Here is a 25,226-nt window from a genome sequence, read left to right as displayed (position 1 = left end):
GACCGGACGGGTAAAGTAGATAACAAACTCCGGCACATTAAAGGTTCTGTGTTGCCACGGAATTCCACGTAGAGGAAAATTCGTCGTGAGGAAGTCGTCCTCTGCCGATTGCGGGGTAGGTCATACGAGAGCTACTCAAGGGTATCTGATGTCAGCAGTAAACGCACCAGTACGCTTACGATACAACTGCCGCGTGACTGTGCGCCACATCCTCGTATACTGCATACGTTACGCGCCCTTGCGTCGTAAATTTAAATCGCCCAGGAATTTTCGTCAAATCTTGGGCAATACTAAAGAAGTTTTGGACCAGGTGTTTTTGTTTCTCGGGAGTGCTTATATTTTAAATACTTTTTAATAGTGTTTTTAGATTTTTGTACAGTAGTATGTTTGTGCGTCTAACATTTTAGTTTTATTTTGTTAGTTTTAAATATTTTGTTTTTTTTTATTTGGCTTTTAAATTTCTGCTTTAAGTTTATATTTTGTTTTAATTTTTGTTATTCTATTAGATTTTGCATTTATATTTCATATTTCGTTTTGCGGGCGATAATAACGTAAAAATATTTTTCGCCTAAAAAAATGTTTTTACCGTCGAAAATAAGAAGCGAAAAAATCTTTTCGTTTGTACATCGGAGTTAAACCTTTTAAAACAAAGTATCGTTTAACAGGTCGAAGTTCACTTTTATCCGTTTTTCAGAATACGTCAAAACCTTTTCTCGACTCGATGTTGTAAAAAAGCTGTTATAAAACGAGAACTAAACGATTGTCGCTAAAACTTCGCAGCCCGCCATCTTAAGAATTGTACTTTTGTCAGGAGAGACAGATCCTCATCGAACGATCAGATCGATCGACCCGTGCTATTTTATCTTGAAGCACCTCAATAAAACGCATAGAGCTTGTATCATTGGTAAATATTTATTATACCCGCGTAGTACATTCCAATTTGAAGTATAACATAATCTCCTGCGGTTCTCCCAAAAAAGCCAGAACAAGTTTTCAAATTAAAGAAACGGCCCGTCAAATTGTTGTTTGGTTCCCGTAAATTTGAATCGTGTAGACTGTTATTTAATAAATTAAAAGAGTCACCGACTCTTAAAAGAAAAGATCTCCACCTCTATCTAACCAAACGGTTATAGTTTGTAACTGAAAAAAAAAATTGTTTTTATGTACCTCAACACAATAATTCAGTCTACTAGAAAAGGCGTTGCTACGCTAAATTATTTACCAAAACCACTCCTAAGTAATAATATTACTCCTTCCAACAGTTTTTCAGTAATATTAATTAAAAAGTAACTAGAATATTAGAATTTTTTATATCTATTTAACATCTACCTAAATCTTTTCTCAGAAAGTTTCCGTTTACGCTTCTGAGTTGTGATTTTTCCATTTGCCCTATTTCATTTATTTATTGTTACTTATTTATTTCCTTAATATTTATTTAATATCCCATTTTAATATTTTATATCTAAAAATAATAAAATGTACTTTAACCGCTAACGTTTTTATTTAATTATGTAATAACTATATAAATAATTATGTATTTTTTGACGGTGTGTGATCATTTTTACTATGATCTCAATTAACCCATCTGGTCAGCGCCTTTTAGGTAGATTTCCTAAGAAAGCTACCTATTATAACGGGTACCGTGACTCGACTCGACTTTCGGAAAATTCGACATATCTTCGCGTTTCATATCCTCCAGATCCCATACATAACTATCGTCAGCTCAAAAGTTTATATTTCACTTTCTTATGGACACGATAACTGCCGTAATTTTGCGCCAATTCAAATCGTTTCCGGCCAAAATCGGACGATGAGGGGTGGAAATGGGATGGCTTTTTTGAAAAAATAAAATATCGGTATCGCCTTCTTATTAAGTAAAATATCAAATTTGTTTAAAGTTCCTACTATTCTTCGGACGAGGGCCTAAAACTTAAATAAGTAAAGTTTTTTGATATCACCAATCATCGGCCCAGCGGGTGGAAAAAACGGATTTTGGAAGATAACAAAAATCATACCTCCCTTAATAAGCGCATTATTGAATCGGTTTAAAGCGGTCATTAGTCCTCTAAACATTACCGAAAACTTTTGTCTGAAACGGTTTTTGATACGACCAACCCTTACGGCAAGGGATGACCAAAATATTGTTGGAATTGTAATACGGGGTTTGTCGTACGCTAAACACGTGAAACTTTTTTCGCATGCGACCGTTGTTGTATCGAGTTTATTTGAAGCTTTCCTTAACTTTAAGGTGGACATTTTTTTATCTCCTACTTAGTACCGGTGAAATCAAACTCCGCCTTCTGGCATGCCAAAAGGGATTTTTTTTATCTGCGGAATAGTATGTCTTCCCGTTTTACATTTTACATGTGATTTTGTACATATATTATTTGAAGACGGTTTTCATTTTCGTCATCATCGCTGTTTATTATCGGATTAATACATAATTTCATGTTATTCTGATTGTTTTTTTATTAATAAATTCAAGAGAATTATTGAAAAACTTAAGAGTAGAAAAAATAATTCTTACTCGTAAATCTAAGAAAGGCTTACTTAGCTCGTGTTTGCAACATTCTTATTATATTTCTTTACAGATTATTTTTTATTTTTATCAAGACAAGTTTCTCGACTTTTCATTTGTTGCAAGCTTCATTTTTCAAAGGCTTATCTAAAAGATTTACGCTATCCTGTTTTTTAATGAAACGGTTTTAAAAAAAAATATATATATTTGATCGCAACTTTTTATAAATTAAGGTTTAGTAAAGTTGTCGGTATATTTTGCTAGTAAGTCGATTAATTATTTTTTAATTATTTTATTAGGTAAAATTGTTTTTTTTTTTTTTTTTTTTTTTTTTTAATTTTGTGGTTGACTGGTGTTGAAATTATTGGAGGTGTACGGTATTTTTTAATCAGAGATAAAGTAAAATACTCGATAAACCTGATTAATGACTTTTTTAACGGGATGAAAACAGATTTGTTTTCCTAAAAGAATAATCGATTAAAATAGATCTCTTCAAATTACAAATATGTAAATCGTATAACGTTAAAAATGAAGGTGGATATCAGATATTAAATTAAGATATCACGATAAGATAGACACCACCTGATAACTTGCGGGAGGAGGGGTTAATGTTTGAAAGGATGAGGAAATCCGACCGTGGATAGACTTCCTGTTCTGCTACTGATTTAGAAAAAGTAAGAGTGGACAACCGTGAACGGTATAAAAACTAGTAATGATTGCCTTAATAATTAGTACGCTGTTAAAGAAGTACCTAAGAAATTAGTATGTATTACATTGTTGGAGATACAAGAAAGCGAACGCCGTGTGGATACTAGTGTATAAATTTATTTATTATTTGCTATTTAATAATGTATCGGGATTTAGTAATAATTAATTTCGGTGTTGTAGCCTCAAAGACTTCTTTTCAGTGTTTACATTAATGATTTTGTGAATTCATTTTGTTTTATTATGTTATATTTTATGAATCGTTTGAAATTTCTCAGAAATTCCAAATATTATTCATCTCTTTCCCCTAAATTCTTTACAAATTCTTTCAACCCCGGTATAAATTGTAAGTAAATTTTCAACATTTAACTTTTTTGGTTTATGTCGGTTGCGGTTGTGTGTTATTTATCTATTATATATTATGTATATTTTTCATTTATTACTGTATTCATTAATCGATGTCTATTTTCACCCCTACATCAGCTACTGTTATTCTTGGCAGTCTCTTGGAACTATATATATATATATATATATATACTAGCTGTACAATGTGCCACGCTTTGCTGTGGCACATTGTGGTTGCATGGATGAGAAATGAGAAACAAAACAACGCATACGTTTCACAGAAGTTTAATTTTGCAATACTTGTGGATATACAATATTTTTTGTTTTTCCACTGTCTGCGTAGATATAAAGGCTATCTGGTTTGCCGACTCGGGAACACGCACATACAGTTGTCCATGTGAGAAGCAATCCGCATCTAAATCTAAACCGCACATTTCTAAAGATTGACCATGCGCTTTATCGATTGTGATTGCAAATGCCGATCGAATTGGGAATTGCAATCTTTTAAATTGAAATGGTGTATCGGTCGGGATCACGGGTATTCGAGGAATGAGGACATCTTCACCATTGAAAGGCCCCGTTAAAATCGTTGCTTCCACTACGTTATTCGTCAATTTCTTAACTGCAAGTCGCGTGCCGTTGCAGAGTTTTGGCCGATTAATATTCCGCAACAGGATAATTGGCACACCTATTTTCAATTTTAATATGTGTGGTGGCATCCCTGGCACATCAAGTGAGTTTAAAAATTCCGTCGGATAATTAACTACTTCATGTGCTTCCACAACGGTGTCTATCGACTTATATGTAATTTCCTCGCTTTGAATGCCGGATTGAATAACATTATTAAGTCGATAGACATCTTTATTCTTTGCGGCAAGGATAGCTCGTTCACCGAGCCGATCGTGATTTCTATGATTAATTTGAATATCAGGAAATACTTTTTCGATCGGTTCTTCTTTCGATGTTACTAAATTACAAAAATTATCGGGAAATGATATTCGTCTAGACGTCTCATCGACTGGCAGCTGTCCGTTTCCAGTGTCCGGTAACTGTCGTGAGAATACCTCAGCTGATGGCTCATTCTGCAACTGGACACGCATATTCGTAGACTGCAATGTACGTACGTGTCGCCACAGTGTTGAATATTTCAGGCAAGCATTTATTTCGTCTGGTCTGCTGGTGACGATCGAGAAATTACAGGCAACGTTTGCCTAAAATCTCCTGCGAGCAATATCAAAGCATTCTCGAACGGTTGAACGTTTCCACGCAAATTTCGTAACGATCGATCAAGAGCTTTATGCGATTTTTTATGTGCTATCGTGCATTCATCCCAAACAATGAGTTTACATTTTTGTAATACTTTTCCCATACAGGATGCTTTGGAAATATTGCACGCGGGAGTCTCGATGATTTGCATGTTTAATACCAACTTCAGAGCTGAATGCGCAGTCCTTCCACCTGGTAACAATGTCGCAGCTATTCCAGACGAAGCAAGAGCTAAGGTTGTGTCATTTTTTGATCGAACCGTTGCTAGAATCAATCTAATGAGGAATGTTTTTCCAGTTCCTCCTGGCGCATCCAAGAAGAAGGTCTCCCCCTCCAACTCCGTCATTTATCATTTGCGTTATGCGATCGTAAATGCCTTTCTGTTCACGCGTTAATTTGGGAATGTTTTATCGGACATATGACTGAAGATCACCGATGTTGTAACTCTGTTCACGGCGTAAATCCACATCAAATGAAGCAGTCGCAGCTCGGGCGGGTGCTGGCATTCCCAATCGACTAAGAACTTTATTAGCATTAGCTAAGCACTTGTCTTCAATATTTATCAATGCTTCGTTGTAAATGCCTTCTGTAAATTCAGACAAAAGTGAATATTTAACCTAACAAAGGATTTTTTGGTCATTATGTAGGGATATTATTTTCTGTGTATTTGGTTATTTCGACTTTTTTTGTTTGCATAGTCTTAAGTCTATCTGGGCTACAAGAAAGTCGGGTGTTTTAATTTATTTACTGTAAGTCATCCTTCTTGGTGGCGTTTCTTTTTGTTTTGGTTTTTTTTTTTCTTATACAGATGTTTTAGCTGTTAAATATAATTCAAAGAAATTTGTTACTTAATCAGTTGTGATTTTGTTTACATTGGCAACGGCCATACAGGCTCTTTGTGATCGGTCGTTGTGTTTGACAGCGGCCATTTTGCAATGCTGTGATTGGTTTTCCTTTGTTTACATTTCCAAATTAAAAATAGATGAAAACAATCTTTGATGCAGGTTATATATTGTGCTAAAATTTGAGCTCAATCGGTGCAGAACATTTGAGTTTTTGAAGCCGTACACAAACGAACTTAACATTTTTATATATATAATTATACATAATTAATTACATATATATATATATGTTTTTTTTTTGTTTTGAGTCATTTGACTGGTTTGATGCAGCTCTCCAAGATTCCCTATCTAGTGCTAGTCGTTTCATTTCAGTACACCCCCTACATCCTACATCCCTAACAATTTGTTTTGCATATATATATACGTTTAGAATGGTGTTGAAAAATATTTTGGATTTGAATCGTGTCTGTTCAGTTCAGCACATCTTGTTACGCTTGTCTCTTTTTCGCTAAAGGTGCTTTTTGGTTTATGAAATATAATTACACAGCACCATATATTAAATGAACGTAAACAATTCTAATCCATTACATAAAATTCCGTTTGCGAAGTTATAAATCTGCTAACCGAACGACTTCAGCATTTATTAGTCGCCGAAGAAGACACCAAAAGTGAATAAAATCCAAAACATTCAATGGTAGTTTTGTTTCCATTTGTTATTGTAATGTTTATAACGTTGAATTTTTAAAATATTTTTAACTAAATCCTATCTCCACATCGATTCTTAATCGGATGTTTAAGTTTCATTAAAAGTAAAGATAAATCTATAAATAAAATCGTTAAAATAATGGGTTTTTTTTTCAAAACAACCAAAATACAATGAAGTAGTATTTTTAAATGCTTTATATTAGGCCATTCAAAGTCCTCGACTTCATCTACGATCAAACAATTATAATTAAGTTATTTTAAGTAATATTACTTAATATTACTTTATTTTTTAAGATAAAATCTTAAAAAATAAATAAATAAAGTTCAGTGCCTTTAAGAATACGTATTTCATAACTAAAATTTACATTATGCAAGTGTTTATATAATTTAGTTAAAATGAAATTTCTAATTATATTATTTTCTTAATGCAAAGAGACATTCTACATTAAACAGTTCTGATGTTGGTGTTTTGTATTTATTTTGACACACAATTCTTTTTTACACAGATGAATAAGGAAAACAGCCACTGCTTATTATTATTATTATTATTATTAATCATTAAAGATGTATATATATATATATATTTTGCATCTTAATTCTGGTTTTACTTGTTCTTTAACCGATTAAGATATCACACGACTAATAATTATATAAAATACTCTAATGTTAGTCGGTGTTAAGTAACGGTTGAAGATATGGTTTCCTCGAGTTAATTTGTTTTTAATAGATTGTTTGTTCGTATGTCGTTTCAAAGATAAAGTCTTTATCCTTGAACTTCTTAATTACGTTTATGTTTATGCAGCTCTTGTAATGGTGATTATTATTTTTAATTTTTCTTTATTAGTCGGATAATACGGTTTTAAAAGAAAAATACATTATCATCTTTTGAGCGATTTGTGTTGTTTTTTAAGTTATAATTTATTAATTAAAAAATGTTCGTAACGCTGACATTTTTTATTTGTTTGCAGCTGAAAAAAAGTTTATTACAGTCCTACAAAAAAAAAATTATATATATTGACGTATTTAGAAATTAAATGTAATCTTCTTTACGTATTTATATTAACCCAAAATATTATTATTATAATTATCGTAATTATTTAATGAAAGTAATCTTTAAAAAATTAATAAATAAGCGATAGAAAACCTAAAAAGAGAAAAAACCTTTTATCTTAATCTTAAATAGTACGCACTTTTAAACCGCATTTAGAATAAATAATTTTTGTAATTTTACTCGATTCCTATTTTCATAAAACTTAGTGTTTCTGTCGGTTCTCTGCTTTATAAGAACTGTTTTTTCCGATTATTTCAGTGTTTGTATCGGTCGGTTTAGATCGTAAGTTAACGTTACACATTTATATTAAATTTTGAAGGATTATTATGTTTATTTATATACATTTTCTTATTTATGCCGAGCGTTTATAAAACCGTTTCAAGAATTCGGGGGATGGTACCCCGCAGTGAAATAAAGAAAAAGATTTATATCAACATGTCCGGAAACCCTTAGTTTACCGGGCTCTCCGCCGTTTTGTATTTTTAACGTAAAATGTTTTTCCTCCAGAACGGTTAATCGTATCGAGCTGAAACTTCATATATTACTAGGGTACCTAGCGGTTTATTTTTATAAAAATAACGAACGTGATCTCTCGATCCGTTTCAAACGGTGGCCGTATGCCCTTGATATGATTAACCGTTATTTTAAAAATAAAAAATGGCAGATAGCCCTTAAAGTAAGCGTTTCTAGACGTATGTCGATGTAAGTTTTTTGTTTATTTTGATGCGGGGAACCGTCCCCTGAATTCTCAGACCGGTTTTTATAAAAGAGAAAGCATTGTAATTACTGATATTCTTCAAGTAACAGATTTTAGCAGATCTTAATAATCTAGGGATCCTAATCGCAAAAAATAATTTTTTTCCTATTGATTTTGCGTGTATTTTTTATTAAATTTTTACCCGCACGAAAAAGTTTGAATATATTGTTGTCATTTATACTTATATAAAATTAAATTATCGTCGCTCATCTCTGGCTTTGCTACAGGCTCCCCTCTCAAAGCATTTTTAAAATTTATTTTTTTTATTTAATTTAGCTAAAATTTAAAGTAAGATCGTAAAAACAAAAAACAAAAATTATACTAATTTACAGTATAATTTTTTTTTTTAGTATTTTTTATACTGATGTTTATTCTAATCGATTAACAAACTCGCATCGTAATTTTTAAATTATATTTAATCTTATATTATAAAAAAACAAATAAATTCATAACCGAATAAAACAATACGTAAATATTTAACCGACGTATTTTTTAATGCTTAAGTAAAAAAAAAATTAAATATAATTATTACCTTGAAATGTAGGTATTTCTTGTTTTTACTAGCTCGACGATCCTTTTTTCAGAAGAACTTTTACACCTTACTTTATAATGAATTTTGTAACTAGCACTAGCGTAATACAAATAACTAGAGTAAAAATTACAAAGTCGCCAAATATGTAGCGCTTCCCTACTTTTTCTCTTCTGACGATTCTGTTGAATTCTCGCTTCCCAAATTGACGATGACTTGTTCGATTAGTTGTTCTAGAGGTCCTTGCGACTTGCGATACCGATGTTTATTTTTTTAACGTGTTCGCAACATTTTATGTAGTCCTCGACTGAGAGTTCTGCAAACTTTGTACGACAAATTTCCACGTTTAGAATGACACATCGTTCGGCTATTATTTTCACAAACTTGAATAAATAAAGTTTTCTTATGTACGACGCACTGCCTAGGCTAGCGTACGGTCGACTATAAATAAATTTACTTTGGCGTGAACGCTAATCGTTAACAGCCGATTAGTCTGCATAATATCCCATAACGTATCTATTTCGGTAGCTAATAAAGAAATAAATTATTAATTTAATAATATATAAACTCCAGATTAAATAAGTATAAAACGTGAATTTGTTTAGCGATCGGAATAAACAATAGTCGTACCGTATAAATACTGTCTTTAATCAAATAGTATTATAAACCCGTGCTCGTTACGCGGCAGGATATACAGCTATGCTGTTCATCTGATTTGTGCCAATTCGGCTTGGACAAGCTATACTTACATACGTACGAACGTACGAACGTACAGACGTCACACCGAGACTAGTCAAAATGGATATTTTCGTTGAAATCTGAAAACCCAGATTTTTCGCGATTACAATGCGTACTTGTACTTCGTATAAAGAAATTTAAAAAAAATTCTCTAGTTACTAAAGTTATGGTGTTTGCACCGCTTAACACTTCTTTTTAATTTAATATAAATCCAGTAAATTTATGAAAAATTAGCGCGGTCGGTTCAAATATATGCCGGATATTACACGAATTGACGTCACTTTATTCACCGAGAAAAACTAATAACCTACTTACACTCAAATTATAGAATACTGCACAAAAACAGCGGAAAAATCAATCTGCAGAACAAAAATAAAAAATTCATTAATCCTTCTCGTTTAATTAAAGAATAAAAAAATTAAATTCTAAAATCTAAAATTAAAAAGCGTAAATTTTTCTCGTACAGTGCGTCGGATAATAAATGTACGTAGGGTTTATAATTTAATAGAGGAGCAGATGTGGATTAATATTTTTATTAGCTTATTATTTTTAAAAACCTTAAAAATAAAAATAATGAACAATTAATGTTCATTATTTTATTTTTATGCATATCTTGATTTATATGTACATATATATTTATTTTTTTAATAATGCGTTATCGTTTAAGATGCGAACCGCTTATGTAAAAAAATTAAAGCCTGAACTTACACAAAAAAAGTATTTTTATTAAAAGAATTTTTTTTAATAACCGCACTCTTGTATTAATTTTTGAACAATAATTTTTATCTTTGTATTATTAACTTTTCATCTGAGTATTTTTTGCTTCCTAATGAGAGCCATTAATTCTTCCTCAGACAGCCGTCGATCTATGTCATAGACAATCACTTTAAGACGCCTCTTACCTTTAGGGTCGACTTTCATATCGGACTTTCCGACTTTAAAGGAGTTGGAGATGACTCGCTGTTTTGTTTTCGTCAATGACAACTGAACTCTTGTTCGTCTCTATAATATTACAAATTCACAGGTACTGCCTCCTATGTCGATTAAAACTCCTGAAACTCATCCTTCATTTCCTAGTTGTTTTAGTAGTTGCCCCCTTCCTTTAGATTGACGAACACAACCTCTGGCTGCTACGGAACAGACTAGCCTCCCGCCTCTCCTTCAACACCTTTGCGTACCGTTTACGCTGAAGCAACCCTCGCTGTGGATCCGTGGGTGGGTCGGAAACTATCTCCCGCCTCAGGCTTAGTAGCCGATTTTCATAACCTTGAGCCAAGGCCTCAACAACGGTTGAGTTCCCTGATCTTAGGGAGAATCTTACCTCGCACATTAGCCCTTAGTACTTCTTAGGTCGTCCAAAAATTGAATCGAGAAGTCGTACTTCTCTTCAAACGTCCCTAACGCGATTGAACCTCCAGCCCTCCTATTACCTTTAGAAAACTTCTCGACGATTAATCGAACGATTTATTCTTTCCAGCCTGCGAAGAACCGGAAGCACTTGCTCGCGACTCTTCATCCCCGGAAGAGGATGAAGAGTCGTCGAGACTTGAAGAATCTCCTCGTGAGGATTAGCCGGCTTGGAATTACACTTTCTCGTTCGGTTTCAGACATTTCTGAAATCACAAACACAACAAAAACAGTATTCTAAACACAAAACGCACTTTATGTCATAAATAAACAACAGCCGATGGTGAAACACCTTAAAAAATTACTACCGTCAATTATGACGAAAATGAACGTATATATTATTCAGTTAGCTTATATAGAGTCGAAGTAAACAAACTGCACGTATGAGTGTTCAGGCGGCCGATTCATAAGCATCTCCTGTAAATCCTGATGCGCATAAAATAAACTACGCGACGTTAATACTCAATAACCACATTCTACTATATTTTAATTATTATACGCATTTTAAATTTAAATAAATTAAGTCGTTTTATTTGAATTTTAAGAGTTGTGAAATCGTCAAACAAATAATAAATTCAATTCGGTTTTTGTCATTTGAATGCGATAAATCCATAGCGCTGTCAGTATTAAAAGATAAAACGGGAGACTCGATTTTGTTTTCTATTATATTATGGGATTCCCAATAATTTGGTCCGACAGTATTCGTTCCATGTTTTATGTAGTTTTTCATTTCTGTTGGCCTGTGTTATCGATGGCTTTTAAGTATAATTTTTTAACATCAGATCTTAAAAGCAGTATTTTCTTACGCTACGTAACTTTTGATTTGTCCCCGAATTAACTCGATCGGGTCGAGTACACGATGATAGGGAGGTAATCGAAGCACGGTTCTATCACTAGATCTTGCTAACTCATCAATTTTATACGCGTTAAAATTACTTTAAATACCCGAAACCCTTTGCAATAGTCGGACCTTAGGTTCAATCTCTTCAAAAGTCTCTCCTTTTGAAGCATTTTGATGCATTCTTTTTCCAAGACGCGGATGGAATTCTTTCCTTTTTACATGTAAGATAAGGGGTGTTGTCAGAGACATCTTGCAGAGGAGGTAACACATCGATAAATCGTTTCTCAATAAATAAAATTCGCATATTTTTTTACGAATCGCGTTTTTATCGAAATCGTCAACTTTTTCTTCAATTGATCTGCAAGGTTTTGTTTTTTTTTTAGGAAACCGTAATTCATCGGTACATTCATACTCGCGAATCACATTGTACAGTGAAGCAGCACAACTTCCGCTCATGTTAAGAGTTTATTAACGACATCCAAAATTAACGCCGTCGGATTACTCTGTAATTCGCTTTTGTAAGCGTTTAAAATTTGTTTTTCCGCACGGCTTGAGAGCTTTTTCGGAATAAATATCGGTAATCTTGCGCTATTATCAGTCTTACCGGTATCAGACACGGTGTCAAAATAATGGTATAAGTCAAGTCATACAGACACAAATCTAGGAATACACTACACTCACGTTCCGGTAAACTTAAAAAAATGTTGGTATATTTTGGTGGTCGGGGTTCAATTAACCACCCGCCTCAGGCAATGGTCGGCCTGAGTCTGTAGAAGACTTCACCTCGTTTATATGTTATATGTATATTCAAATCATTGGGCCGTGAGGAGGAGGTTGTTTATTATTCACTAGTTGAATAGATTGCAATGTTCACATTAGGGAATTAAAAAAAAAGTTTTATTTTATACGTAGGTTGGTCTGTAAGAAAATGTCACCTGTTAGAATAAATAATTACTTACAAGAAATGTAAACGGTGAGAAACCATCATCTTGATAGTAATAAAAAACAAAATGTAGAAAAATTATAATAAACTATTTTCAGTGTGATCTAAGGCTGCATTCGATGCTAGAATATTTATTTTTTAAGTTTTCAACTAACCTTTTTAAAGTTTTGCGTAAAACTTAATGGATTATCATGTGATGTTCAGGATACTTATGTTTATCGTGAAACAATAAAATCGATGAATGAAAATCCCTTGAAGCCGTAAAATCAATGAATGATAATTGCTTGAAACAAAAAAATACATATTTTCAAAAATTAATTGTCTATATTAATATGTATTATTTTGTTTAAGACTCTTTCCGCCGATGTTAACTGTAAGAAATTTCCAAGAGGTTACTAAAAGAACTTTGCCTATAAAATAAAAATCATTCAGTACATTTGATTGTGAGTGTTTTATCGATATTAGCGGTGGAATGATAGCATCTGACCTTTAATTCATTCTGGACTCAAATTCTGGTAAGGCTTGGAATTATTCCTCCGCTACAATATACATCTCACATCAAAGTCGGTGACTATGTCCGATTGTAGTACCTGTAGTCTACTTAAAGGATAATTAAATTAAATAACTTTTTTTTTTAAATCCACGGTTTAACTTAATAATTTTTTTTTTAATTGTCAAAAGAAGAATTTTAAATTGCTATGTAGAAAAATCAAAAGAAAACATATTAAAAAATAAAATATATGAATGCGACTGGAGAAATAGCTTAATAATTTTACAAAATTAAACAAAATTTAAAATCATTACTTTTTTCTTTTTTTTTGTCTTCACTCATTTGACTGGTTTGATGCAGCTCTCCAAGATTCCCTATCTAGTGCTAGTCGTTCCAATTCAGTACACCCCCTACATCCTACATCCCTAACAATTTGTTTTACGTAGTCCAAATGTTACCTGCCTGCAAAACCTTTCCCTTCTACCTGCCCCTCCAATATTAAAGCGACTATTTCAGGATGCCTTAATGTTTGACGTATAACTCTTGTCTCTTCTTTTAACTACATTTTTCCAAATGCTTCTTTCTTTATCAATTTTCTGCAATACCTCTTCATTTGTCACTTTATCCACCGATCTGATTTTTACCATTCTCCTATAGCATCGCATTTCAAAAGCTTCTAATCTTTTCTTCTCAGGTACTCTGATCCTTGCATATGGTCCTAGTTTCACTTGCATATAAAGCTACGTTCCAAACATATACTTTCAAAAATGTTTTCCTGATGTTTAAATTAATTTTTTATATAAAGAAATTATATTTCTGACTGAAGGCTCATTTCGCCTATGCTATTTGGCATTTTTGTTGCTCCTGCTTCATCCATCTTTAGTAATTCTATTTCCTAAATAACAAAATTCTTCTACCTCCGTAATCTTATCTCTTCCTATTTTTACATTCAGTGGTCCATATTCGTTATTTCTACTACATTTCATTACTTGCATTGAGTTTTGTTTATTTTCATGCGGTAGTTCTTGTGTAGGACTTCATCCATGCCATTCATTGTTTCTTTTAAATCCTTTTTACTGTAAGCTAGAATTACTATATCATCAGCAAATCGTGGCATCTTTTCACCTTGTACTGTTACACCGGATCTAAATTATTCTTTAACATCATTAACTGCTAGTTTTATGTAAAGATTAAAATGTAAGAGGGATAGGGAACATCCTTGTCGGACTCCCTTTCTTATTACGGCTTCTTTCTTATGTTCTTCAATTATTACTGTTGCTATTTGGTTCCTGTAAATGCTATGCTAGCAATCGTTCTTCTATTTCTGTACTTGAACCCTAATTTTTTAAAATGCACAACATTTTATTCCAGTCTACATTATCGAATGCCTTTTCTAGGTCTATAAATGCCAAGTATGTTGGTTTGTTTTTCTTTAATCTTTCTTCTACTATTAATCTGAGTGCTAAAATTGCTTTTTTCTTAGAACTTTTTTATTATTTCATTTTTATGATGTTCCTGTTGCTTGTCTTAACATTTCATTTGATTGTTTACTTCCTTTTATTACAGAATTAATGTTTAAATAAAATATTTAGTAGTCTTGTTGATGTAATTATGATAGCAGCTGTGTTATAGGCCTATGAATGCATACTCTTTGTTGTAGGCAATGTAGAAGTATACCACCTGTTAAAGGAAAAATGTTAAATGTATTGCAACATGTTGTAAAATCTTATTATTAAAATAAAATTTAATTCAGAAGATAATAAAAAAAAAAAAAATCATGTGCAATTAAGAAAGTATCTGTAGCATATTTTTAAAATGCTACACCAGGTTTTTGAATCAAGAAGATTCATCAGATTTATGAAAAGATCCAGAAATTTTCATTAAAAATAGATTCATTATTCAGAAGTGATATCAGTAAAGACAGAGATTTCCATTTTTATCTGTTATTTATAGATACTTTACACTATTTATAGCTACTTTATGTGGAAATGTTATTAAAGCTGATAATGGTGTTATTGATAAGAAAACGTTAAACCATTACAAATAATAAAAAATCTGATACTATCAATTTAAACATAGGTTAAAAGGTCATATTCATGGGAATAGGATTTAAAAACATTATATCATATATTAAACATATTTTATATTTTTAAATCTTTTATAAAGGTAAAACACATTTTTAAAAAGAATGTAACCAATATTTTAGTAATGTTTAAATTGTTGTTACTTGCGGTCTAAGGGCGCAGGGGCATGAGTCCTTAGGAAAAGTCTTTCTTCTCTTGAATGACTTAATTTTTTTTAAGGTAAAATTTATGTTTAAAAAAAAAAAATTTAAATAACCACATATTTAAATTTTTGTTAATTTAGGATCTGAAGGGAGCAAGTAGCCTGAAGCTTTCCTTTTCTTGTATCACATTTAAGTTTTTTCTGAAGGTAGAATGCATTTTGAAAACCAACAATGTATTTCAAATTGTTATTGGATTAGTTTGGGGGGGGGGGGGTCTGATGGGAGTTATACAAGTTTAAAATCTTATTAACCTAATGATTGTATGCTTTTAGCTCTATATAACCAGTTACTATTTAATAGGGTGTGATAAAATGTTTTCTAACAATACATTTATTTGTTTTTTATATATTATTAATTGCCATGAAGGAGGTGAAATTGGGGAGATTGGAGGTGAAATTGGGTTCTCTAATTTCTATGTAGTCTACAGCACTACAAAGGAGGAAACTTTACAGCAGTAGGGATTTTTTTTATTATGACTCAGTCGTTTTTGGTATTACTCTGGACAAATAGAGATACAAACTCTGTATCATTATATAATAAAATAGACTTTTGTCTGCCATGATAATTATAAATTTTGATTGCTAATTACTGTTCCGATGGTGAACATTTACCCGGCTACTGATTTTTGTCATTATGATATGAAATATTTTGATGTTTGGAATATCGTCGTAATAAAATTGAATTGTTTAACATAACAGATTGTAAGTTATCAGTAATTAAGAGTGAAGTCAAGTACAATGACTAATATCTTCCAACTATTCAATCTAAAATTGGAAGATATTTAAATATATTTATATAATTATACAACTGCTATTACAATTTGTAACTGTCACAAAAGTCACATATTAGAAACATGTTCTTTTTTCAATTATGTTAAGAGTAGTTTTTTTTTATAAACAGCAATGATACTAAATTGCTTTAAAGTTCAGTAAATGAGCTCAAATTCCTTGTAAAAACTCAAAAATTTATTTTTCTTTTTTTTAATATTATAATCTCTTTTTTTTAGATGATTTGGTTTACCACAGAAATCTAGAAAGTTTGTGTTGGAGAATATAGTGTAAGATTTATGAAGCTAGAAATTTTTATGTCCATTATTCCCAGTTTTTTGGAGGTAGTTAAATGGAATTTTTTTGTGGCTGAATTCCCTTTCATGACACTAACCTATCGGAGAGAATGCACTGTGGAAATTTTCAATGAAAATACCACACCTTTGATGAATCCATAACCTTAAGGTGAAAGACAAGGATGCTTCCGTTCCATCTCAGAGATTGTTTGAAAAAACAGTATGGAAAGTTTTACTGTCTGTAAAATGCCAAACTTAACTTGGATTAAAATTTTGAGCCTTACATATGTTTAATTATTTATTTCTGTTATCTTGCTGTGTTTCTCTCTTGAGTCAAGGGACATTGTGAATTACTTTTAAAATTATTCTTTTTATAATTTAATGACTTCTATGGCAACTATCTCCGCTCAGGTACAAGTGTAATGCTTTCCTATATTCATTTAACAACTTTAATTTACGTTTAGTTCTTTCCACTAAAATTAATCTTAATTTACATTTAATTAAAATTAAATTTTAATTAATTATAATTAAGGATTAATTTTAGTTTTTCTTTGTTTGTAAGATTTGTATTGCATCTAGGAAATTATTAAAAAAATGTTTGGCTCAATTTCCACTATAATCGATGAATTATTTTGTAAGCGATGAAAGATTTTACCTCTTATACTTTAGGTATACCAGTATGATTTGGTTTCAGCATATTTATATTTACATCGATTGATTCCTTATTCCTTGACTTTTTATTACTTTTATTGTTTTTATTTGCTATAAAAAGTGTTGTAAAGTTTTAACTTTATGTTACAGATGGGACCACACAGTTGTAAAGATTGCATGCCATCAACTGGCATGGCTACTAATAATAGCAATTCTATTAATGGAGCTCATCATTTTAAATTTGATTCTACTGATTTACCATGTGAGTATACATATTTTTTTTGTATCAAAAATATTGTATATAAAATATTTTTTATATAAAGTTTTAAAAAATGTTTTCATTTCATTTAGTTTTATTTTAAAGTTTTTATTTAAAATGAATTTATAAAAAGCACGACAGTATTAAAAAGTACAATTATTTTTAACTATATAAAAAAAAATCATTTGCTGTTACTTATTTAATTATAAAACAGTGTCCTTAAACTTCTTCAAAAAGGTATTATAATTAGATAATATTATTAATGTTAAAAAATGTTCAACTAAAAACGCTTATGTACATTGTATATACATTTTGTTATGTCCATGACAGATGTTGTGCTTTTTCAGAAAAGACAGATCCATTTTGACCGACAGATTATATATGTATATAAAAGTTTTTTTTTTTTTTTTTTTTTTTTTACTGATAAGGCTTTTCTGAAATGGAAAACACATCATGTTTCATAACCAAATAGGTAACAACAACGTTTGATGTTTTGTTTTTTATTTAGATTATTGAAAATATTTTGTTGAAATTTTAATATTCATTAACTTTGCCTAACGGTTCAGTTTCTGAATTTTGTAACACCTTGTTTGTATATTTTTGTTTCTGTGCATTGTCTTAAGAATTTTTTTTGGTTGATGAATTAATTCATCACAGAAGTTTGAAACGTGTGTGGAAATATGGAAATGGAAGTAAAAATGAAATTCCATTTCTACCTGCCGTGACATTTTACATGTATGTGGCATATGGAGAATATCATGCCTGACCAGGATTTGAACCTGGGACCTCCAGATGAAAGCTGAGATGCTACCATTCCATCAAGGAGATCAGATATTTTATTTTTATTTTTTGTTAAATAAATCTGTTTGTTTAGTCTGATAGACCAATGATATTCAGTGATTTTATAGATTCTTATGCTGCGCAAAGACTATATTCATTCTTATATTGCAGCTTCCTCTCATTCACATTTTTGTGTTGGAATGCTATATGCAAAGGGCATTTGATAATTTTCTGGAGTAGAATGAAATGATAATTTGTGTTTTTTCTCGAAATCTTTTTTACTTTTCAACTTTTTAACTCGATACATTTGTTCCATTTATACTAATCCAATGCTGTAGCTTATCAGAAATACCACTTGTCAGAAACTTTTAATACACCTAATGTATAATACAGAAACTGATAAACAGTTTCTGTATTATTTGATGCATATCTCTTTCCAGCCAGACTTTTTTTTATATTTAGAAACAAAAAGACTATACTTTGAAATCAGTAGAACACGATGAATTTGAAAGCGATTTGTAGAATAATTCATGAACTTTGTCTAATTACTGCTGTATGAACTTATATATTTTTTTCTTTGTCAGATGGTAATTTTTGGTAGATTTCATTGTTCATCGATCCAATAATTATTGTTATTGTATATTATTTTTATACAATGATTTTTTCCTTTATCATGAAAAAAACGTTTTTAATTTAATCGCAAAATTAAGTACAAATTATTTTTTCTTTAATCAGGAAAATGCAATTCTTTAATTTCTGATGTTAAGGGGGTTTGAATCCATGTTTCATGAACTCCTATAAATCGATGCAAATATTCATTTGAATTAAGTTTAAACAATGCTGTTAAGAAGTGGTCATATTATTGTTTTTTTTTTTTTTTGTTTTTTTTTATTGTTAACAATATGACACTTATCTTGATTGTAGATTTTTCATATGCAGATGTTCATTTTAGTTGTGTGCATGTATATTTGAGATGTCCACAATGCACCTTTATTTAATCATCTTTCAAAATTATATAAATTGTTTTCAATGATTTGTGATGTTATTATCTGAATTGGATGTTTAGTGTGCGGTTCATCTTCTAAACTGCTGACCGCATCAGTGCAAATCTGTTAAACATAACTGTAAATTCTTAATTCATTCCTGCTGGTTTTTATATTATCTCTTTTTTTTACCTCATTGAGTAGTTTAATTTTTAGTTACTGAGAAGTAGGGAATTTATTTTTTTCTTTGTTGGAATTTTTTTTCATTTTTAGTCATAAATATATTTATTGTACAATTTTTTAAAAAGTATATTAAATACCATTTTTTAAATTGGTTTCAAATAATTCTGAATGTCATTGGTTAATTTTTAAATTATCTAGTGAGTTTGGAAACTGACTTTTACTATTGTATTTTCTAGTATTACATTAATTACTAATGCAACATTAAAAAATATATTTCATATTTCAATTTAGGTTAAACAACTAATTTTTTTACTCTGATTTATATCTGTTTGATTGCTTTTGTTTAATTTAAAAAAGTAACTTTTGGAATGGAATTTGTTTTCATCTTGCTATGCTATGTTTTTTAAATCTACCAATCAAAAAGTATCATAAATTTTATTTGTCACTAATTTAATTCATTATTAATATTTATTAAATTCTATTTATTAACTTAAAAAATATTTTGATATTGAATTACTTGTTCTGTATCAAACTTGTAAAGTTTTAATAATAATTATAACTGAAATTATAACAGTGATGAATCTGACCTAGTCCAAAATGATCATCAGTATCTTTATCATCTCCTATAATTCATTACAGTGGATTCTACTTATCCTTTTAAGATTTCCTTTTTTTTCTTTTTTTTTTTAATTAGGTGACATCTATCAAAATTAACTCTGTTAGTGTATATATATATGTGTGTGTGTGTGTGTGTGTGTGTGTGTGTGTGTGTGTGTGTATATGTATATTTTACTGAAATTAATCTTTTTAAGATTCATATTATTCCTTTGTAATCTTAAATTATAATTAAATCTATTGAAGTAAACCACCTATTACAAAATATTGAGATAAGACATATCTTACCTTAATTTTACCATGAAAGTACTTTTGCAGAATGCTGCAAGTTGAAAAGGTTGCTCCACATCCACTGAGGTATCAGGGCAGTGTTTGAGTTTGGGTGCTATGTTAGCACTTATTGTTTCTGGCAAAAGTTCACCCATCCCATTAATAAAACTATCAATTTGACACAAAGGTTCAAAGCCTAGGTTATTGTTAAAAATGTTTTCAAATTTTTATTTAAGTTTGCATGAGAATACCTCTGGCAATGCGGATTTTATTCATTAACTGAATAGATTCAGACAACACCAAACCCTGAGTTTCAAGCTTTTTAATAGTAGTAGGTATGTGTGATAAATGAGTACTAATCACAGCTGTGTTTTTTTTTTTGTACTAGAATGGTTAAATACTTCCCTTGGGCTGACAAACTGCCCAATACTCTGCCCTATCGAAGTCGTTTACTTCACCTTTGATGTCCATTGTAAAATGTCAAAAGTGTTTACGATGTTCATTGTAAAACATTACAGCTTCAATCTATGTTCCCCATCGAGTAACCACTGGTTCAGGAGATAAAGACACATTTGGCAGTTTTTCTTTATAGGCCTTATTGTGAGCAGGTGCCTTAAGAGAGACTTTCTTTGTTGATGAAATCAGTTTATTTACATTCCCAAACATGGATCGTACTTCTTCAGCAAGTCGATGTACTCCATGAGCAAAGCATGTCACATGAATCAAATTGTGATAAAATACTTGGAGGGCTTTGGCTGCCTTGATCATACAGGGAGCAGCATCTGATTTTAAGGAAAATATATGGAATCGCTGGTGAGAATGGGCTTCATATGCAAATGCATATAATCCTATCTCTAGTCGTGATTGAAATAAAATTATTTATTTAATTATTTTATTTAAACCATGTCTGAGAATGTGGGATCCCGGGATAGTACTTGCACAGTAAAAGTAAGGTAAGATATGTCTTATCCCAATATTCTGCATTAGGTTGTTTATTTTAAGAGAATATAAATACACCCACCCACGTGTAGATTCTTCTGTTTGATATTTTTTTCAATAGTGATACAGAATCTACAGAAATTAACCACACACACACACACACACACACATATATATATATATATATATATATATATATATATATTGTATTATTATTTAATTCACTTGAAAATTTACATGTAGTCTTCAGTAAAACTAGAAAATGTAAAGTAAGTTCTTATTACTATTATTATTTTTTTACCTTATTTTGAAACAAAAATTTTCTTTTATAATTAGATCAAAAATTTCCCTCATATAAATTTTAATATTATTAAAAGTGGAGTGATGTCATCTAAGACTTTCTTCCAGAAGATCCTGCATTCAAATTCTGCCTGCATGCTATTTTTAATTTGCAGAGAAATCAGATGTGGACACCACATGATTTCCTTGTACGCCTATTAAATCACATATACACATTTTTACTGCACTTCATTTAAACTTATTTCATTTGAAAGTGAGATACGATCCTCCAACTCTAATAAAGTGGACAGTTACACAATCGCTAAAATATTCGTTTTTGTTAACATCAAATATTTATACAATTCTTAATTCAACAATCATACCTTAAATATTAGAATAGAGTAAAAGTCCCTTTATTACTATTTGAATAGATGTAATTCTCTTATATCTATCTAATATTATGTTTTTGTAAATTATGATGTAACCATCAATAAAATGAAAACAAAAATGAATAATCATCAGATGTTTCACCAAATCTGCTGTGGACACCACATGACTTACTTGTACACCTATTTTATATCATTAATAATCTCTGATATTTTTCCGTATTTTTTTTTATTGTTATAATTGAATTATTTACAATTGATGCTAATAATTATTAATAAATCAATATATTTAAATAAATAAAAAAAAGGGAGATGAAGTGTGATTCTAACCGATGTGCCTTCCCCTTATAAGATCCAAATATTTCATTAATTAAAATTTAATTTGACTATAACCCTGGAACCGATGAAAAGAAGTACCACATGATATATCATTGAAAAGTTCTCAATGAGAGCTTATTACTGCAGTTAAGAAAAAATTGAAAATTCTAATATTTTGGATAAGTACGTACATACACACATACATACAGATATCACGCCAAAACTAGTCAAATGGATATTTCCGTTGAAATCTGAAAACTGAAATTTTTCACAATCATAATAATTCTTTTACTTTGTACAAGAAAATAAAAATGTGCACATATAAATTTTTAAACGTATATAGTTTGTCATTTTTAAAAAAATACATTTATATTCTACCAGTGATTTTGGTTGTAATGATTTTAAGTAAAATGAGTGGATTGAAAATATGTACTTAATAAAATGAAGTGTGTCTAATGTTGAAGTATTGCTACATATTTCATATGTATTTAAAATTTGTTAATGTTAGCTGTATTCATTTATGTTAAATTTTTTATATTTTGATTAAAGCAGATTAATGAAGTTACTACTTCATATTGTTTAATTGAAGAGATTTTGTTTAAGATTATGTGGTTGACATTCAATCAGATCAAAGTAAATATACATTTTTCTTGTTAACATCATCTTTTACTAAGTGATGATGATAAGAATCTCCTCCTCTTTACATTGGATTTTTTATTATACTTATGATTGATTATTTTTGTTATTACTCTAAGATAGGCAGTAGTTTTTTAAAGTTTAAGGTGTTTTTTTTTACATTTCCTTTAAAATTGTATAGGTTTTTTCTTTAAAAATTTGTTATCCATTAAAGTACACCTATTTATATGATATTTATAACAGATTTGTTAATGTTTTCATTACTTGTTTAGTTTTTACTGAAGTGCTAACTATCTAGGGCATTTTTATTTTACTTATTTTAATTGTTAATTTCTTTCAGTTTTATTATGTTATTGATTTACTTGCATGTATGTTTCATTTAGGATAATCAGTCGTTTTGCTCATTATTCATCTGAATTATAAAAAAAAATTAAGGTAAAATATATTGTTTTATTGTCATGTGTAACTTACAACTATTTATTGTATTATATAACACTGCAACAGTTGCTTTTTTATTGTCAAAAAATCAAAATAACAGTTTTATACATTATTATTTATAAACTAATAAGCTTTCTACTTACAATCAGTTGTGAAGCATTTTTTTTTTAAAATTGTATTCCTTACACTATAACTAAATCATTTAGTGATGCTTTCTTCCTAAAAATGTTTATTTTCTAGAAAAAAGCTAGTTTTCTTGATGGAGAAAAGATTATGAACTTACTATTTTAATGAAGTCTGTTGGTATCATACATAACTTATTTTCAGAATTGATTAATAGTGATTATTAAATTGTAATTATTAGGTTCAGCATGACATAAATCAGTAATCTCTGCATAGGTGAAATCATTTATTGGTATTTGAAAACACATCCAGCATCATTTGGCGAGATATTATCTACAATATTTCGTATATGTTCACGTAAACTGTTCAGGGTTGGAAATATTAGTAATGATGACTGTAGACAGATCAAGGATTGTTTATTTGAACATTTACAAAATGCTGATGGTCAGATGATTACCCAAATGTTAAAGGATATGTTTCAAAATGTTATTGTATTCTATTAATGATAATTTGACAAATTCATTTTCTGTTCTGTAAAAAAATTATTTATGATTTCAATGTACTACATTAAATTATACATGACATTTGATCCTCCTGTACGTAACTTTGGAAAATAAAAAATTTCTTTAACTTTAGATTCTATTCCCTTTAATCTTAATTGCATGTTTTATTGGGACTGTGATGGTGCTTTTGATGCTACATACGAGTTAAAAAAAGCATCTGCATTTAGAAAACCCTTTAGCTGAAAGTATTAAATATAATACCTGAAGAATACCAAATATGTATTTCAACTCGCTCAAATATTCAACATTTATTCTTAAATAATTTTTTGCTTAATTAGCAGGTTTTGTCATTTGCCTTAAAAAAAGGCCAACAACTTGGAGGTGGTTTCAGCTGTGGACATTTATCCCTCCATCACAGCCTTCACTTTCCACAATTCTACTCCTTGGTATTTTCTGGATGTCGTAGAAATATCAAATTGTAAGGATGCTGTTTATTGTCTTACACAGGACAGAGTGGTCAAGTTTATATAAACTTTGGTTATTTTTATCACGATGTAATGACCACTGTTAAATTTTGAAAAATCGAGGAAAATTGAGATTCAGTATTTTAAAATTATGTACATCATAAGTCTTTAAGTAAAGTAGAATGTGTGATGTATCTTGTCAAAAGGGTCATTTGTTTATTTTGCAAGGTAGGCCTGAGAAGGGTTGTCTGGTACAGAAGCTGGTCTCCAGCAAAGATGACTTCATTGGAATCGAGCCAAGTTTTCCTTCAGCGACAATTGGGTCCCCACTACAGTATCTGGCTATAGTGGTGGCTCCCAGACCCCTGCAGTGTCAGTCGTCTTCCACCAGTGACATGCTTGTCCCGCTCCATCTATACCGCTAAGCCTCCTGGCACTAGCAGGCTTCGTGCCAGGCTGGCCAAGAAACTTCTTCCTCCTTCTTCTCCTCCTCCTCCTTCTTCTGCTGCTGCTGCTGTTAAAACTAACTAGTAACTCAAAGTAGTAAACAAAATTTAGTATTGAAAAATTTTGGAAGGATGTATGCATATTGGTATATTTATATGTATGTAGGGCCTCTTTTTGCTTGGCATTTTCAGATTTGGTGGAACAATTTGGATGAATTTGGTTCAGTGATTTCCATATATATGTGGCATTAATGCCATTTAATTTGGTCAGTTATGCAAGGACCTAACTGACCTTTTTAGGTTCCATATTTCAAAATTTTACTCGAAGGATAGGTTAACGTTTTTACATAATTTAATTCCCTTAGGTAGTTAATACATTTCCTAATAATGTTATGTATTATTTTAATCCCCATAAAGGATTGTGGACAAAAAATCTTTTTTTTCTTTTTTTTTTGTTATTTATGGA

The 25,226-nt window shown here is 30.5% G+C and overlaps 1 protein-coding gene across 8 annotated transcripts in view; it reads left to right on the top strand.

The window, feature by feature from the left end:
• fbl (pantothenate kinase 3 fbl) overlaps window positions 1–25,226 on the top strand; it is a 171,368-nt gene that overhangs the window by 97,269 nt on the left and 48,873 nt on the right. For 7 of the 8 annotated variants that reach the window (XM_075365509.1, XM_075365507.1, XM_075365508.1 and 4 more), the window contains one exon: window positions 17,289–17,400. In XM_075365509.1, coding sequence (XP_075221624.1) covers window positions 17,289–17,400 — 112 coding nt within the window. Of the gene's footprint in view, window positions 1–17,288; window positions 17,401–23,169; window positions 23,222–25,226 lie in introns of those variants that run through there. The other variant, XM_075365516.1, reaches the window with a different exon arrangement.

The sequence above is a fragment of the Lycorma delicatula genome, chromosome 5 (genome assembly GCF_047948215.1).
Source record: "Lycorma delicatula isolate Av1 chromosome 5, ASM4794821v1, whole genome shotgun sequence".
Lineage (NCBI taxonomy): Eukaryota > Metazoa > Arthropoda > Insecta > Hemiptera > Fulgoridae > Lycorma > Lycorma delicatula.
This window is presented reverse-complemented; position numbering and strand designations above follow the sequence as displayed.